Raw genomic sequence first — 17,497 nt, 5'->3', positions numbered from 1 at the left:
GCCAAATCCATGAATGATGAAGGTTCATAACCATACAACACTTTGAAGGGTGGCATGCCTATTGACATGTGACAGGTAGTGTTGTAACAATGCTCACCCAGATGCAACCAATGCACCCATGCCTTCTGCTGTGCTGAACCATAATTCCTCAGATAGCCCTCCAACCATTTGTTCACAATCTCTGTCTATCCATCTGATTGTGGATGGTAGCTCGTACTTGGTGACAACTCCATTCCCGCTAGCCTAAATAACTCCGTACAAAAATTGCTAAGGAAATGGCTATCTCTGTCAATTACTATATTTTGTGGAAGATCATGTAAACGGAAAACCTCACGAAAGAACAACTTGACAACTTGTGATGCTTGGTACCTGGTGGAAATGGAAAAGAAATGGGCATACTTGGTCAAACGATCAACCACAACAAAAATGTAGTCTTTCCCCTGAACTTTGGGTAGCCCAGTGATAAAATCCATGGAAATGCTTTCCCACTTTTGATTAGGGATTGGCAATGGTTGGAGAAGTCCTGTAGGTAGGGTATGCTCAGATTTGTTTTGCTGATAGGTAGAGCATTCCCGTACATACTGTCAAATGTCATTCTTGAGGCTCTTCCATGTAAAACGTTCTCGGATTTGCCTGTAGGTTTTCAGGTATCTTGGGCATCTAGCCAACGGTGAATCATGCATCTTGTTCAGAATTCTTTCCTCCATTTTGGACTTGGGTACCAAATAAATCCTTCTCTTGTAGTAGATAATATCATCAACCACCTCATACCTATCATCTTGTACTTGACCATCCATCAACTAGAAAGCAAATAAGTTCTTGGAGTATTCAACCAATAGGCATTCCTTCCAATCTGGTGAAATTTCAGACAATGAACATATTGTAGGCCTCCTTGATAGAGCATCAACCACTACATTATGTTTTCCCTTCACATACTCAATATATTAAGTCAAAAGCTTGGATCTTCCTCACCCACTTCTGTTGTTGTTCATTTAAATCTTTCTGCTCTAAAAAATATCTTAGGTTGTTGTGATCTGTCCGCACCACAAATTTTGCCCCAACAAGATACTGCCAAAACTTTGTTAGTGCATGCATGATTGCAAGCATCTCTTTATCATAGATGGAGTACAATCATTCTGCTTTTGAGAGTTTTCGACTCTCAAATGCAACGGGGTGACAGTTTTGCATCAACATCGCCCCAATACCTTCTGCCGAAGCATCACACTCCAAGATGAAGGGCAGATTGAAATCGGGTAGTGCCAGCACCAGGCATGAACTCATAACTTCCTTCAACTTGTCAAAAGTGTGTTGTGCCTTCATATCCCAATGAAAAGATCCTTTTTTTGTCAGGTCTGTTAGTGGTGCACTAAGTTGTGAGAACCCCTTCATGAATCTTCTATAATAACTGCACAATCCAAGAAATCCACGTAGATCAGAGAGAGTCTTGGGAGGCGACCAATCCAAGATGGCTTGAATCTTTTTATTGGTGTACCTGAACCCCTTATTATATGCCCTAGATACAATATCTGTGTCATTACAAACTCACATTTTGACCTCTTGGCAAACAATGATTGTGACTCCTAATTCCGAGTACTTCATCCAAATGCCTCAAATGTTCCTCCCGTGTCTTATTGTAAATAAGTATGTCAACAAAAAACACCAATAGGTACCTTTGCAGTTGCTTGTTGAAGATGTGGTTCATGCATGATTGGAAAGTAGCTGGAGCATTGGTTAGATCGAATGGCATAACTAGGAACTCATAATTTCCATAGTGGCAATGGAAGGCAGTCTTCTCCACATCTTCGTCCCTCATGCGGATTTGATGGTATCCTGAACGAAGATCTATTTTGGAAAAATAGAGTGCACTATGTAACTCATCCAATAGTTCGTCGATCTTGGGGATGAGGTACCTATTTTTAATGGTTTTCTTGTTTAGTGGACGATAGTCCACACACATTCGGAGGGTTTCATCCTTCTTCTTAACCCTTTCTCTAGGAGTTCTTGGATCGTTTTTTCTATCTCCTCCTTAAACCTTTTTGGATGGCCGTAGGGTGTAGTGATGATAGGTTTGGCTTCTTCCTTCAACTCAATGATGTGCTCAAATCCTTTGTGTGGTGGGATGCCTGAAGGAATGTTGATGAAGACTGTACTATGCTTATCCAACACTGTGTGAAGCTCATCATCCTGGTGGTCAATTTGTTGTCCTTTCTTTAGTTTTGTTGATATCAAACATTGTGCCGCCCAAACAATGTCATCATGTCGAAGAATAGCTTCCATCTGTTGTGCTGAGATTTCCTTCAGCCCTCCATTTGACATTCCCTTAAGGACCACCTTCTTTCCATCCACTTTGAATGAAAACTCCATTCATTTGAAGCTTTATGTGTACTCATCCAATGTTTACATCCACTGGTTGCCAAGAATGACTTCCATGTCATCTAGATCTACTACAAAGAAATCTTCGGTCACTGTGTGATTTCCCATGGCAATGCTAAGTTGTGGGAAGGTTTCCTCCGGCTACCTTTACTTGGAATCCCGCATGTGTCTCCGTAGTTAAACCTCTTCATTCCGCAAGTGATGAATTAATGATATTAATTGTGGCCCCACTGTCTAGCATAACTATGACCCGTTGTCCTTGGAGAGTTCCTCATACCTGAAAAACAGTACAGCTTGGAGTGCCCGCAAGAGCAATGGTTACTCCTTGACGTACTAGTGCAACAATCCTCTCTACATGATTTATGTTTCCCTCTTTTGCAATTTGTTGATCATCTTCTTTGACTCGTGGTTCCTCATCCTCTTCACTGTCTGACATCACCTCTATGGAATGGATCTTCCCCTTCCCTAAGCATTGGTGTCTTGGTTCCCATTATTCCTTACAATTAAAACATAGCTTCCTCTTCCTCAACTCTTGTCTCGTAGCTTCATCTATTGACTGCTTCTTTGGAGGGAGCTTGTTGTCTTTCTCCTTAAGAACAATGGCTGGCCTGGCATGTGAATAACTTTTAGAAGAAGTGGATGTTGCCATGTCTCGTGCCTTCTTGATTGCTGCCACAAGTGTGTCAGGGTTAAAACCCTTCACCCAACCCTTTAAGGGTTTGGTCAACCCATCCATGAATGAAACAACAAGTCTTCTCTCTGAAATGTCTGTCACTAGTACTGATAGCCTCTAAAATTCTACAATGTAACTCTCTACTGATCCAGTTTGCTATAGTTGTGCCAACTTCTTGAAGTTAAGCTCTGGATCCCTTCCGTCAAAGCGATCAATAAGTCTCTCCATGAACTCGGCATAGAAGTGATTCGATCATGACCGAGGGTGACCATCCCATCGTTCCACCATTCATGGGCGATTCCCTCCAAGTGAAGTGCTGTGTACTTGATTGCCTCTTCTTCAGGCATGGGGTTGAGCTGGAAGTATGTATTAGCCTTTTGAAGCCATGTTCGTGTTGATGTATACCCAGATCCATCAAAGCCTGATAAGTTTATCTTTCCAATCTTTCATCTAATGTTATCATAGTAATTGCCCTGCCTCCTAGGATATCTCATCCGCAAATCCACATAATCCTTGAAGGATAATTCTGCACCAAATCCGGCATCAAACTAGTCTTGACGGAATTGATCTTGCATTTCAAGGAAAGTAGGCTCTTGTTCCCTAGGTTGTTCCAACCGTCGGGGAAATGTTAGCATCATTGGTCATGTGTGGGATCGCTCTGTGTGAAGCCTTTCATTGACATAATTGTCATCATGCCCATTGTGTCCTCCATTTGACCTTCCTTGCGCCAAAAGTCAGAGGGTTTCGCCAATTTGATCTTGCCCCTTCGCCAAGGTCTCACTGAGCTGTCATTGTCCATTTAACAAGGTTTCACTGAGTTGTTGTTGTCCACTTGTCAGCTCCCTTAGAAGTTGCATCATGTCCGCGCTTGATTCACCCATTCTTCCTATTGATTGGGATCTTGGCGACATCCAATATCACCAATAGGTTGGCAAGATCACTAGCTCCGATACCACTAGAATGTCCCTAAATTTGTACGGTGAGAGAGAAGAAATGGCTGTACGGTCTCAAGAGGCAATCTGTACAGTAACATGAACATGTAATGGTTGTATGGTTATAAGGAAAGATGTCGTATGATCATTGGAGTGCAGCTGTACGGTGAAGAAGGGGGATGGTGTACGGTGGTGGAGTTGGTCACCGTGCGGGAGGGAGGAATGAGGGCATATGTTAGGCCGTATGGTGCTGAGATGGCTGTACGATATTCTAATGATGACCTTACATGGGGTGAAAGTCTAAGGTTGTATGGTATGTTTGGAAAGGGATGCTTGAAGAGCGGGCCCGTACGGGGTGATGCAATGAGTTGAAGGAAAATGGAGAAGGGTGACGATTGGTGTAACAATAGAGAGTTTAAATGCAGATAAACAAAGAGATTGAATTACCCAATACATACCACAGAGAATTGAACAAATTAAGTAGTGTTTTCTCCAATTCACAATATGACGGTGCTCCGATTTGCTAGATCTAAGCAAAGTAATATAGCTGAAGGAATAGGGTGAGGGTTGAATCCCACTGAAACTGTTAGAGCCAAGTAGGGAAGGTCTTTCACTTCCGAAATGGCGGACAACAGAGAACTCCAACAGGAATTCACAGTATAGAGAAATAATCCAAAACGCATGCCTAAAACAACCTACAAGAAGGCCTTATAAAGGGCTTCGGGGAAACTTCCTGAAGGATTACAAAATAGCAGTAAGCCGACAAGTACTTAAACAAAAGTAACCAATGAGCCCGAGAGATTAAAAACATTGATTCTTGGCCACATAACAAAATTTTATTATTTAATAATATTGGGGACATTACATTACAGATGCCTTTTTTGTGATACTGCAAAGCACAAACCAAGAAAAACAAGTTAGAGAGAGCCCTTGAATATGAATAATCAAAGAACCCTAAAGGTTGTGTTGATCAAAAGATAGCTCATCTCGAAAGCAAGAACCAACCCACCAAAGCTAGGGCTTAACCACTTTCCTGTCATGCTATATGTTCTTGGCAACGAAAGTTCCCTCGATATGAGTTGCAACTTACGTGATCGAAAAATCTTGAAAGCCTACCCTCTCTAACCTGCCAATTAGCCAACAAACTAGAGGAAAGGAAATGCCTAAGGATAAATTTTTAGACGCCATTCCTAGAAATAACACAATTCATCTAACACAAAGATCCAATCCTTTTCTCTACATGGAAAGAAGCGCAGGTTATATGCATCTCGTAAGAGACAACAAAAATCCCAAAAAACATGGTGAAAATCCTTGTGGTCTTTTGAAGAGGACCACAAAATATCATGAAGAAGCTTTTCAAGCTTCATATAAGAAGGTTTGGATGGAGCTCAACAAGAAGAATAATGCACATGAGTGGCTGTGAGAATTTTAGATCAAACCTAAAATTTACCAATAAGTGAATTGGTGAAAGTGGCTTGGTGATCCAATTAGAGAGATTCTTCTTAATCTTGGCAATGAACACATTCCAAATATCAACTAGAGAAGCTTGAAAGGCAAAGGGAATACCTAGAAATCGACAATTTTTCTCATGACCAATCCTCTTCCAGCCATAGTTGAGAAGACAAGGAGGTGCTGGAGTAATGAATTGATGATAACATTGATGAAAACCTCAATATTTTTTCTCTAATGCCTCTTTTTATCTCATCCTTGTGTTTGCAAATAAGAAAATCCTTTTTTAGGGTTGAGTAGCAATCATAAACACAAAAGCAAAGAGTGAAAATAATAAAAAGTATTTATTTTTGGTTTTTCATAATGTTTGACGCAGTCGAGTCCTAAGATCAGCACATGGCGAGTAAATGGAGTCTAGTTTACTCGACAAGTCAGCCTAGACTTAGTCTTGACTCGATTGAGTCTGAGTTAAGGGACAACTTACCTCATTTTGCCCAGCTTGCCTCAGGATTTTGCGAGGCTTGCCATGACTTGTTGAGTCCTATATCTATGACTACAAGTCACATCCACCGTTATTAGATTTTCCAAGTATAGGAAAAGTTTAATTTTGCAAGGGACATTTCCAAGTCTTTGTCCACAATATTGTCATTAATCTTCCTAAATATTAGTTGATGTTTTCTTATCATTTGGAAGATGACTTTTTCTTTTGAGGGAGACGATGAGGCAACTATATCCTTGATGAGATCCCTCCCCACCACCAATATGTGCTTTTGGTGTGATGGCAAAATCTACATGGTACCAAAGCGCAGGTCATCGGTTTGAGTCCTTTAAGTCCCTAGTGTTAGCCCCAATTGCTAATGCTATTAATGTATGTGAAAGAGTCAACTGATAATGCTATTAATGTATGTGAAAGAGTCATATAAGTTGTTATGTTTTCATTGATGTCAAGCCTTAATTAGTGAGACATTATGCTAATTCAATAGAGTTCCATACCATTTGATAGATGAAGAGAATTTGAGGAAAGTATAATGTTGTAAGTGATGATAAGTGTATGGTATTCAATGGGTGCTTGAATGAGTTAAACCTTGGCAATATAATATTGGCTTGATTGTTTTACATGATTTGATGAGTGTTGAGATCATGTATAAGAAAGCTAGTTTGGTCGGTGAATGAAGGATCCTAGTATTAACTGAGCTACTATAGTTGTTACCGAGCATCTGATGTGTAGTGTTAACCGAATAGTTACAGCCTTAACCAAGCAGTTACAGTCTTAACCGAACCTAGTATTAATCGAGCGAGATGTAATGTTAATCGAGCAATAAAAAGGAATAACAATTTAGAAAAGATTTCATCTAAGGTTGACATTTGATGAAAATAAAGATTGTTCGAGAAGTTTCAAGGGGAAGGATGGAGTTAGTTATGAGATCAATGATTGGAGAAAATCAAATAAGATGAAGATGATTTAAATTGAATCACAAATTTCAAGGTGAAGGGGTATTAACTGAGTGTTTCAATGAACTTGCGCTGGATGAAGATTTGACGATTGTGATTAAGTGGAAAAATGAAGGGATTTGATGGAGCAACAAAGCAAAAAAGTTCTCTATTTAAGGGATAAACACGATGTTTGTCGTCGCTGATCAAGTTGAAGAAGAAATTGATAGCCAGATGATAACTGAGCTGAATTGCAATGTGAAGATCAAGCAAGAGAATTTCTAAGTTGATGTGTTGTTGAGTGGATCAGCCAGTAGGGATAAGAAGGAAGAAAGAGGAAAGAGATAGAGCGAAACAAAGATTTGAACAAGCAAAGGTAGTGCTAAACCAAATAGATCATTTCACTGTTGCATTCTAACCATTGTGGCAGAAAATCTTTTAACGAAGTGGACCAAACAAGTCTTATTTGTAAATCCATTGTATGGTGACATTCAATTTTTTTGTAAGTTCTTTAGATCAGGCCACTTTGTAGATATTTCATGGAGTGATAAGGTCTAGATGATCTTTGGTGAAAATCCTCTAACAAGGTCATATTAACAATGTGTATGTAACCTTTAACAAGGTTGGCTCCTAATAAAGCTCACTTCAAAAGAGTGAAATTTTAGGTTGTCGGTTCCCAGGTGATTTTTCCCTTAACAGGGTTTCCACTTAAAATACTTGTGTCAAAATTGTGTGGATGTTTAATGTGTTGCATGTTTATTTCATATTTACTGTTTATTGTTGCAACTTGGTACAAGCTAAAAGTTTACTCTGATACTCAGTATATATGAAGTTAATAATTTGTTGGATGATTAAGTTGATTATTGGAAATGTTTACCGAGCTAGTCATCTGAAAGTCTAAAGAGTTAAGTTTGTGAAAAAGTATTTTATGGCATGTAGGATAACTGGATTTAATTGATTCACCCCCCCTCTTGGCTATCTAACACCGAGACCCTTCGTCTACATAAGCTTGGATTATCGATGTGGTATGTAGTGGGAGAAAATCCCATGTGGTATGTGGTTGTATCCAACTCTATCGTGTGAGGGGGTGTTGGCGTAGCAACTATATCCCCGATGGGATCCCTCTCCACCACCAGTGCATGGTTTTGGTGTGATTGAAAAATCTACAATTAGCATATAATTTCTATTGTTATGTTCAATAATATTGGTTATTCAACTATGTATTAGTTGTTTGTTTGTCATTTTGGGGTAGTTATAAGTGTCAATTGGTTGTGAGTTGTTGTTTCTCTGGTAACCATCAGGTCCTTAAATATATTTTGTATCATTAGGTAATGTAATATGATCTAGTTGGATCAACTGTAATATGGCTGACCATCACTAGTCTTTTGTTCTATAATAATTTTTTTTGGGGATAAAGATATATTTTGTTCCTATATCTTGTATGCATTGTCATCTTTATTATTACTTTGTGTCTTTAGTTTATCAAAATCGCAGTCAACAATACTGAGAAGATTCAGGGGAGGATACACAAGTTCAACACAATACCATAATGTTATGTTCCCTCTTTAGCATAAATGGGCTCCAACACATCCTTTTGTAGTTTTTTGGAGGGAATTTGAAATTTAAAAATTGTACAATCCCCTTTCCCAAGGAAAAATATGGAGGTCTAATTCAACACGATATTGGTATGTGCATTCTTTAGCACAAATAAGCCCTAACATCTCCTTTTATAATTTTTTGGAAGGAATTTGGAATTTATAGATTGTAACAATCCCCTTTTCCCAAAGATAACCTTTTTGAAATAATCAAAACATTTCATGTACAAAAGTCCCCTAAATGAGGTGTCAAACTTTAAAACACTTTATTACATTTAAATTGAGCTTTAGACTAAGTCGTCTTTTTATTATTTGTAAACATTAGACAACATCATTGAAATATTAATCAATTATCCAATAACTCACCCAAGTAGTAGAAAGCATGAAAACTTAATCGGAATCAAAGCTTTGATCACACTAGAATGATATTGAAGATGTTATGATGATGATTAGAGTTACCTTGGTGACTAAAAATAGACATGATCTCTGAAAAGTTTGGAGAACACTCTAGGAGTTTGAAGATGCTTATGAAAACATTGCTGCAATTTATAATGCTAATTGAGCTTAATGTCATCAATGAAAACCAAGAAAGACTAACTTTGCATCCTCCAAGAAATTTGGAGTTCTCCTCAACTCACCTAGAAGCTTATGAGAAAACTCAAAACTCAGCCAAAAACTTACAAAACAATATTGCTAAAAATGGGGACATCATAATTTACTTTAAATAAAGAAATATCGAGACAAAATAGTTAATATCACAAGTAAATAAGGTATTGAGGCCACTTTCCTATTGATTAATATAGTGAAAAGAAAGGTCAGCCAAACATAGGTCTGGTCAAAGCATGAATATTGTAGTGTCCATGATAGAGTGCTTCTGTGAAAGTCTATATATTTAAAGAGCATGATTGCAACATTAAACATGATAGAGTAAAAAAATCTACATAAAAGAACTCATTAGCTACTAAGTACAATATTTGCATTAGTGAAACAGTAGTGCTGGTAGGAGATCAGTGCTTAATATACACTTTAAAGTTTGAAATCTTGGAACACATTTGAAATATCAATAGAGATGGGGGAAGGAGGATGGATGATTGGCAATTCATGGACACCCTTAATTTGAACTACAAGCTTAAGGATAGCAATAATAAAAATAGATGTAATAAGAAATAAAATCAGAACAATAATAAGCATTAGTTTTTTATTTATAGGAATAATAAACCTTTTCTAAATTAAAAACAATTATAGGGCTGACCTTTCTCAAATTCTAATCCCATCTTGTATTAATAATAATGAGAACATCGATAATAACACCAATAACAACGATGAAAATAAATTATAATAGTAGTAAGAAGAAATACAATAAGAACCATAATAAGAGTTAGTTTATGATATTTAGGAATAATAAACCCATTCCAAAATGAGCAAAATTACAGGGCTGATCTTTCTCACATTGTAATATTCTCCATCTTGTATTTAAGGAGCAAGAAAGTAATCCAAAAACCACATTACTGATCCAGTAATTTCTGTGAAGAGAGGTCTTGGACAAGACCTGAAATGACAGAATTAAAAACATTACACATTGGTGTCCACATACATGTTACTATGTTTAAGTCTGAAAATCTCAAATCTTTAATTTCTTTTGAATGTTTATGAGGTTTTCTTGGTTGTGACTCTTCATTAAAAAATGGATATAATAATGTTTGCAGGATATAGGTGAAATTTACGAGAATGAGCATGATTTTGAGAAGGCTATGGAGTTCTTTGAGCAAGCAGCTGACCTTTTCCAGGGTGAAGAAGTTCACATCACAGCTAACCAGTGCCGAATTAAGGTTGCACAATTTACATCTCAACTTGAACTGTAAGTCAACCTTTTAACTAAATAAAGCAACAAATCTTGACTTATTTGATTAAAAGTTTGTAAAATTACCTCATTTAATGTGCTAAAAATCGAACGTGGAAACAATATGACAGAAATGGCATGTTGGTGCACCTCAACCCATAAGGCCTTGGACACTTAAATTAACACAAAATATATAGAAAAATATGTCCATAGAAAAGACAAATCAAGCATAGTTAATGGCTCAATTTGCAAACCTAGACGATGTAGTGTAATTGTATATTCAATAATGAAAACGGAGTTTACAATATGTAGGCAATTATATTATGATGTTTTAAAAAGAAATAAATGTAAATAGAAGTTGGAAAAGAAACTACTTAAACTAAGTACAATCACCATTAAAGAAACTTTACATTATTTTAATAGACTAGTTAATAGTAGGCATGTTGTACATGAAGCTTCATCCCAACAAGAGTATTTGGTTTTCCTAGTTCTTGAAGTAAAGATTGGAAGATATGTTGCTATCCTATAGTAGGTTTTTATCTACATCTATCTATTATCATGATCATCTTTTGAGATGTTGCTCATGAGAAGCAACATGCATTGTTTTTCAATTGGAAATTAGCTATCAATATTTGGATTATGTTTTAATTTAATGACACTTATCTCAGTTCTCTTCTATTTTTTGTTAAAGCCTCATAATTTATAGCCCAAACTTTCCTTCAATCAGATACGAATTTTCCATAGAAAAATAATGTGGAAAGTAATATGGGAAGTTTTGGTTATTATCATTTTTTAATGCTTGGACTTCCTTAGCGATTTCTTAACCCTTTAGATAGTCTTGTTTGTTGTCACAATACAATGATGACACATCAAGGGAGACGTTGGAGACGCTATCTTGTTGGGTAAAAGTCTCTTGCCAAACCAACATCTTCCTTTAGGCAATAATTATGTTCTCTTAACAAATGAGGATAACCTACCTACACTCTTCATTCTAAGATTTCTCCATATGAAATTTGTTTAATCATTAATGAAACATAGGACCCCTTACAAAAGCTTCTCATAAGCTCTTTGCTAGGTCCGCTTGTCGAAGTATTGGTACTTTTGAAGTGATTTTCCTTTAAGAAGTTAAACTTTTTAACTTTTGGTCACATATGACTTTGAAGATGGTATGATCATATTTCTCTACCTTATACGAGGATGGGGGCGATGGTTTGTGTATTTTTCTTTCCTTTGATTTAATTCCTTCCATCATTTCTTGTAGGTGGATGCAAATCATTTTGTTGTGTGGACTACAGTTGGACTGATTGCTGTTTAAATGGAATTATTAATAGATATGTGTAAAGTTTCTGCAAATTCTGAACAACCAAACTTTACAATGCGTTTAATCTACTTGCTGAAGATTATCTTTTATATATCAGACTTGTATGAAGTGTTACCAATAGTATAATAACTATTCTGCAATTTTTTTTATACTTGCTACAAATTGGATAGGGCGGTAATGCTAAAGGAGCAGACCATATAATTTTCGTGTGTCCTTTATCCACATTCTTAACCCTTATTTATAAGGCAATCAAGAGGCATGTCCTTAGAAAGGACATGACTCTTACCAAGTTGGCCCTCTATAAACTCTCAATTTATCTGGCCAAGATTGGTGTTTAAAGGAGATTATGAGTATTTAGTAAATGTACTAACTATACTATGCAAAATAGAAGATAATAAGCGCCCCATTAAAGACGCCGATTAGGTCATATAAATAATGTATTTGAGAGACCAATTTTTTCTAAGGATCTCTATACTTTACTAGATCTGATGATTTGTAGTTCAGAGGAGTCATGATTATCAGAGTTATATGGAATTAACACTCCTTAATTTGATAATCATACTGAGAGATAGAATATCTAGTACCATCAATCAAGATGAATAGGCATAGATTGATACTCTATCTATCTGAATCTTTTAAGCATGTGGTATCATTGAACACATGATACTATGTCATATTACTATCCTTGTGATATGACTTATACTAGTGATAACAGTATTGCATGGAATGCAACATACAAGATAAAATCCAGATAATGATTAAATTCTTCCTTTATCCAAGTTGTGACTCATAGGTACTAGTAGGCCTATATCACAATATGATCTTGAGTCAAGATCTACCAGTGCACAGGATAAAATCCGGAGAATGATTTTATTCTTCCTTTATCCAAGTTGTGATTCATAGGCATAGAAATGTCTACATCACAATACGATCTCAAACTCATCCAAATCTGACAATAATTCTCTACTGTTCTGCACATTATCTAAGAGATCGTCATCTCTCATAATATCTTTTATACAAGTGTTCATTATCTCAGAGCTCATCACCTCTTAGATAATGAATACAAATGGTGAAGCCCATAACAGTCAATAGCTTGACAATAATAATTTTAATTCAAAATTATTTCATTAATAATTAAAGAATACAAATGTATTATAATTCAACCATACCAAGTCTTTTCCTGAAGTGGTCTATCTTCACTCGAGAGAGAGGTTTGGTAAGAATAATTGCTGTCTGATCTGCTGTGCAAATGTATTCTAATTTTATAGTATTCCTATCTACCATATCTCTTACATAATGGTAAGGAATTTCAATATGCTTGGACTCGTCGTGAAAAACTAGATTCACAGAAAGCTTGATAGAACTTTGATTATCACAATGAATAATAGTAGGATTCATGGGTTGACCAAATAATCCCACAAGTAACTTTCTAAGATAAATTGCTTCTCGAGAGGCCATTGCTGCGGCAATGTATTCGACTTCTGTGGAACTTTGTGCTACTTATGCCTTCTTTCTGCATATCCAATATATCATCGCTGAGCCTAAACTAAAACAACATCCTGAAGTGTTTTTCCTATTAGTAACACTTCCAACCCAATTTGAGTCTATGTACCCATGTAAGTCCAAGTCAACTTTCTCATACTTGAGTCTGAGGTTAAGAGTGCCTTGTAAGTATCACATAATGTGTTTGACTGCAACTAGGTGAATCTCCTTTGGCTCACGCATAAATTGACCTAAAGCATTAATAACATAGCAAATATTAGGTCTTGTATTTACCAAGTATGTAAGAGACCCAATCATCTGTCTGTAAAGAGTAGAATTTGTGGAGGGTGATTCTGTAGCTGCTTCCTTAAGTTTGTGTAGATTAGTCTCCATTGGAGAAGACATAGGTATGTAGTTCTACATTCCAAATCTCTTCAAGATGTCTAATGTATACTTTCCTTAAGTATGATGCTGTCAGAATTCTTCCATACTTCCAGTCCTAGGAAGTAATGAAGGAGTCCTAAATCTTTCATTTCAAATTCTCTGATTAGATCTTTCTTGCATTGATCTATAAGATGATCATCACCTATTACTAGTAAATCATCAACATATAGTATCAAAATTATCATATCATCTTTATCCTTTTTATAATAGAGACTTGGATCAGCTTCATTCTTGGAGAATCCTAAACTAGAGAGATACCTATCAATTTTTCCATAGCATGCCCTTGGAGCCTGTTTAAGCCCATAGAGAGTTTTCTTGATCCTGCAAACAAAGACTTTAGGGTTATGAGTTTCAAATCCTTCAGGTTGTTCCAAATATACCTCTTCTGTAATCTTTCCATTCAAAAATGTTGTTTTCACATTCATCTGATATACTTTCCATCCCTTCGATGCTGCAATAGCTAGGACTGCTCTTACAGAGGTGTATTTGGCAACTGGAGCAAAGGTTTCTTCATAATCAATTCCCTCTTTCTAAGAGAATCCCTTGGCTATGAATCTGGCTTTATATTTTTCAATGCTATCGTCAACAACATGCTTGATATTAAATATCCACTTAGAAGAAACAACGGATTTTCCTTCAGGCCTTGGAACAATTTCCCAAACATCATTCTCAATAATGGATTGGTATTCTTCCGTAATAGCATCTTTTATGTTTAATAGCATTTGAAACATTGGTTGGTTCTGATTTAGATAAATCACTCATGTTTGCCGCATAACTAGAAAATCTTTTGGGTCTATTTGCTTTCTCTGAAGGTTCCAAATGGTGCAGCGAAGTCTTGTGCTTCCTCTACAGTCTTAATAGCCCAAAGTGGTCTTTTCTTAGGATTTTGAGTTTCCTCAAGATTAAGATTTTGAATTTCATCTTCAATTTCTTCAGATTCTTGATTTTCTTCAGAACTAGGTAAATGTGTGGGATCTTCAGAACTAAGGGCTCTTTTGAATGCTAAATCTTCTTCAAATATTACATCCCTACTAAGTTCAATTTTTTTCTGACCAGGTATGAAAATTCTATATGTTTTAGATGTTTCACTATACTCGACAAAAATATCTTTCCTCCTAGAGGGTTCTAACTTAGTTCTCTTTACTTTTGGAACACGTGTATACACTGGGCACCCAAATATCCTAAGATGGCTTATATTTGGTTTAACCTTAGAAAAGACTTCTTCAGGAGTTTTATCTCTAAGGTGGGAGTGAGGACTTATGTTTTGGATATAGACAACAGTACAAGATGCTTTTGCGCAAAGATACTATTCTAAATTTTGATCAAATATCATAGCTCTTGCTGCTTCTATAATTATTCTATTCTTCCTTTCTGCTAACCCGTTTTGTTGTAGGTTATAAGGAACAATATACTCCCTCTTAATTCCTGCTTCTTTACAAAAATCTTTAGGCAAGTCTGAAATATATTCCCCTCCATTATCAGTCCTAAGAGTTTTAATTTTGTCTCTTGATAAGTTTTCAGTTAAGGTTTTGAGTTCTTTAAATCTCTTAAGGATTTCTTCTCATTCTTTACATTTAAAAAAGTAAATCCATGTTTTCTTAGAGAAATCATCTATAAAAAGTATATAGTACCAAAATCCTCCAAGAGAAGAAACAAATATAGGTCCAGATAAATCTGAGTGGACTATTCTAAAACATTGTTAGTTTTTCTAGTGCTATCATGAAATGGACTTTTGGTGTTCTTACGCAAAGCGCATCCTTTGCATATGCTTGAGTGATCTTTATTCAACTTAGGTAAACCAGTAACCATCTTCTACATAGTTGATAAGGCTTTGAAGTTTAGATGTCCTAACTTTCTATGCCACATTTTATTTATATCAGCAGCTTCATGAATTAAGGCTTGAATAGGTTCTATGTTTAATTCATACAAGTATCCCTTTCTTTGACCAATCAACTTTGATTTCTTAAAAGAAGAGTTCTTAGACCAGGTCATCACTTTACCATCCATGAATGCAACATTATGTCCATCATCTTCTAGTGCTGTAACATAGATTAGATTCCTCTTTATTCTTGGTACATAGAGTACTCTTTTGAGATGGAGAGAAATACCCGACTTTAGTTTCAAGGTGCAGTTCCCAATTCCTTTGACTGAATGATTGGAATTATCACCTATGGTAACTTCGCGATTGACTTCTTTTGATATTGAGTCTAGTACTTCTTTGTATCCTGTAATGTGTCGAGATGATCCACTATCAATTACCCATGCTGTGTTTGATACTTCATTTGATAGTGCAGAATACAATACACGTTTCTCAGGATCATAGTTTTCTTCTTTCCTAGTAATGTAAGTATAGTTTACTTGCTGCTTTGAATTCTCAAGGCAATTAGATCTAGTGTCCAAATTTTTCACATTTGAAGCATTTTATTTTGGATAAATCTTTCTTAGGTTTTTCATTTCTTTGATTACCCTTCTTACTTTTATAGGAATTTGTGTTGAGAACATGAAGTTCTTCATCTTCAGTTTTCAATTTTCTTCCTTTCTTAATTTTCCTAGATTCTTCTTGAGACAATCTCCTTTAAGTCTATTGAAGTCTGGAAGATTGTCTCTAGCACTTACTCCTTATGAGAATGTTTCCCATGAATCCAGTAACCCATCTATTGCCATAAATGTTAGCTCTTTGTCTTCAATTACGGTCCCTATACTTGCAAGTTCATCTCGTAGATTAGCCACCCTTAGGAAGTATGAATTCATAGATTCTCCCTTCTTTATTTGTATATGATTTAGTTGCCTTTTTAGTGCAACGGTTCTAGTCGCATTGTTAACCTCATATGCATTTAATAATGCACTCATCATATTAAGTGCTGTCTGATGTTTAATTAGCATAAGTACTATTTCGTTTTTAACCCCATCTAATATGATTTGCATGGCTTTCCTATTTCCTTTAATCTAGATAGTTTTATGAGGATCAGCATCAGGTTGCTTGGATTCTTTATCAACAAATTGTATTACATCATTGTCTTCAAGAATCATCATAATTTTGAATTTTCAAGCAATGAAGTGTTCTTTTCCATCAAACTTATCTTCAGGTCTGATTGTCAATTTGCAGAGCCTAGGTTCGACTACTAGAGCTTTGATACCATGTAAAGTTTTTGCAAATTCTGAACAACCAAACTTTACAATGCCTTTAATCTACTTGCTGAAGATGATCTTTTATATATCAGACTTGTATGAAGTGTTACCAATAGTATAATAACTATTCTGCAAAAATGTTTTATATTTGCTACAAATCGAATTGGGCAGTAATGCTAAACGAGAAGACCATGTGATTTGCATGTGTCCTTTATCCACATTATTGACCCTTATTTATAAGGCAATCAAGAGGCATGTCCTTAGAAAGAACATGACTCTTAGCAAGTCGGCCCTCTATAAACTCTCAATTTATCTTGCCAAGATTGGCATTTAAAGGAGATTATGATTAGTTAGTAAATGTACTAACTATATTATGCAAAATAGAAGATATAAGTGCCCCATTGAAGACACCGATTAGGTCATATAATGTATTTAAGAGACCGATCCTTTCTAAGGATCTCCATACTTTACTAGATCCGATGATTTGTAAATCAGACCAGTCATGATTGTCAGAGTTATATGGAATTAACAATATGTGTCCAAAAAGAATGAATATATGAGGTCGATGGCTTGTGAATCGCCTTTTTTGAAGGCTGGTTTGTGGCAAGTTTAATGTGTTCAAATCACTTGGGGTAAGGAGGGAACTTTGTTGATGGGATGGGGCATTGACAAATAGAAGCTTGGTTTTATTTTAGGATTCTTTGAGGTTTTCTAAACCAATTTTTTTAGTGATGGCCTACGTAAAGGATTCATGGTTTATGTGGTCCCATTTCCATGAAAGTCCCAAAGTGTCTTCATGTAGCTTGATTGTATCATCATATTGAGAAA

The 17,497-nt window shown here is 36.1% G+C and overlaps 1 protein-coding gene across 2 annotated transcripts in view; it reads left to right on the top strand.

Moving 5' to 3' along the window:
- LOC149529334 (alpha-soluble NSF attachment protein 2-like) overlaps positions 1-17,497 on the top strand; it is a 131,029-nt gene that overhangs the window by 23,771 nt on the left and 89,761 nt on the right. For both annotated transcript variants that reach the window (XM_089810237.1, XM_089810236.1), the window contains exon 5: positions 10,160-10,311. In XM_089810237.1, coding sequence (XP_089666363.1) covers positions 10,160-10,311 — 152 coding nt within the window. The remainder of the gene's footprint in view (positions 1-10,159; positions 10,312-17,497) is intronic.

Source organism: Cupressus sempervirens, chromosome 11 (assembly GCF_028749045.1).
Source record: "Cupressus sempervirens isolate cs-2001-9-10 chromosome 11, ASM2874904v1, whole genome shotgun sequence".
NCBI lineage: Eukaryota > Viridiplantae > Streptophyta > Pinopsida > Cupressales > Cupressaceae > Cupressus > Cupressus sempervirens.
Note: the sequence above shows the minus strand (reverse complement) of the source record. Positions and strands in the feature narration are given on the sequence as shown.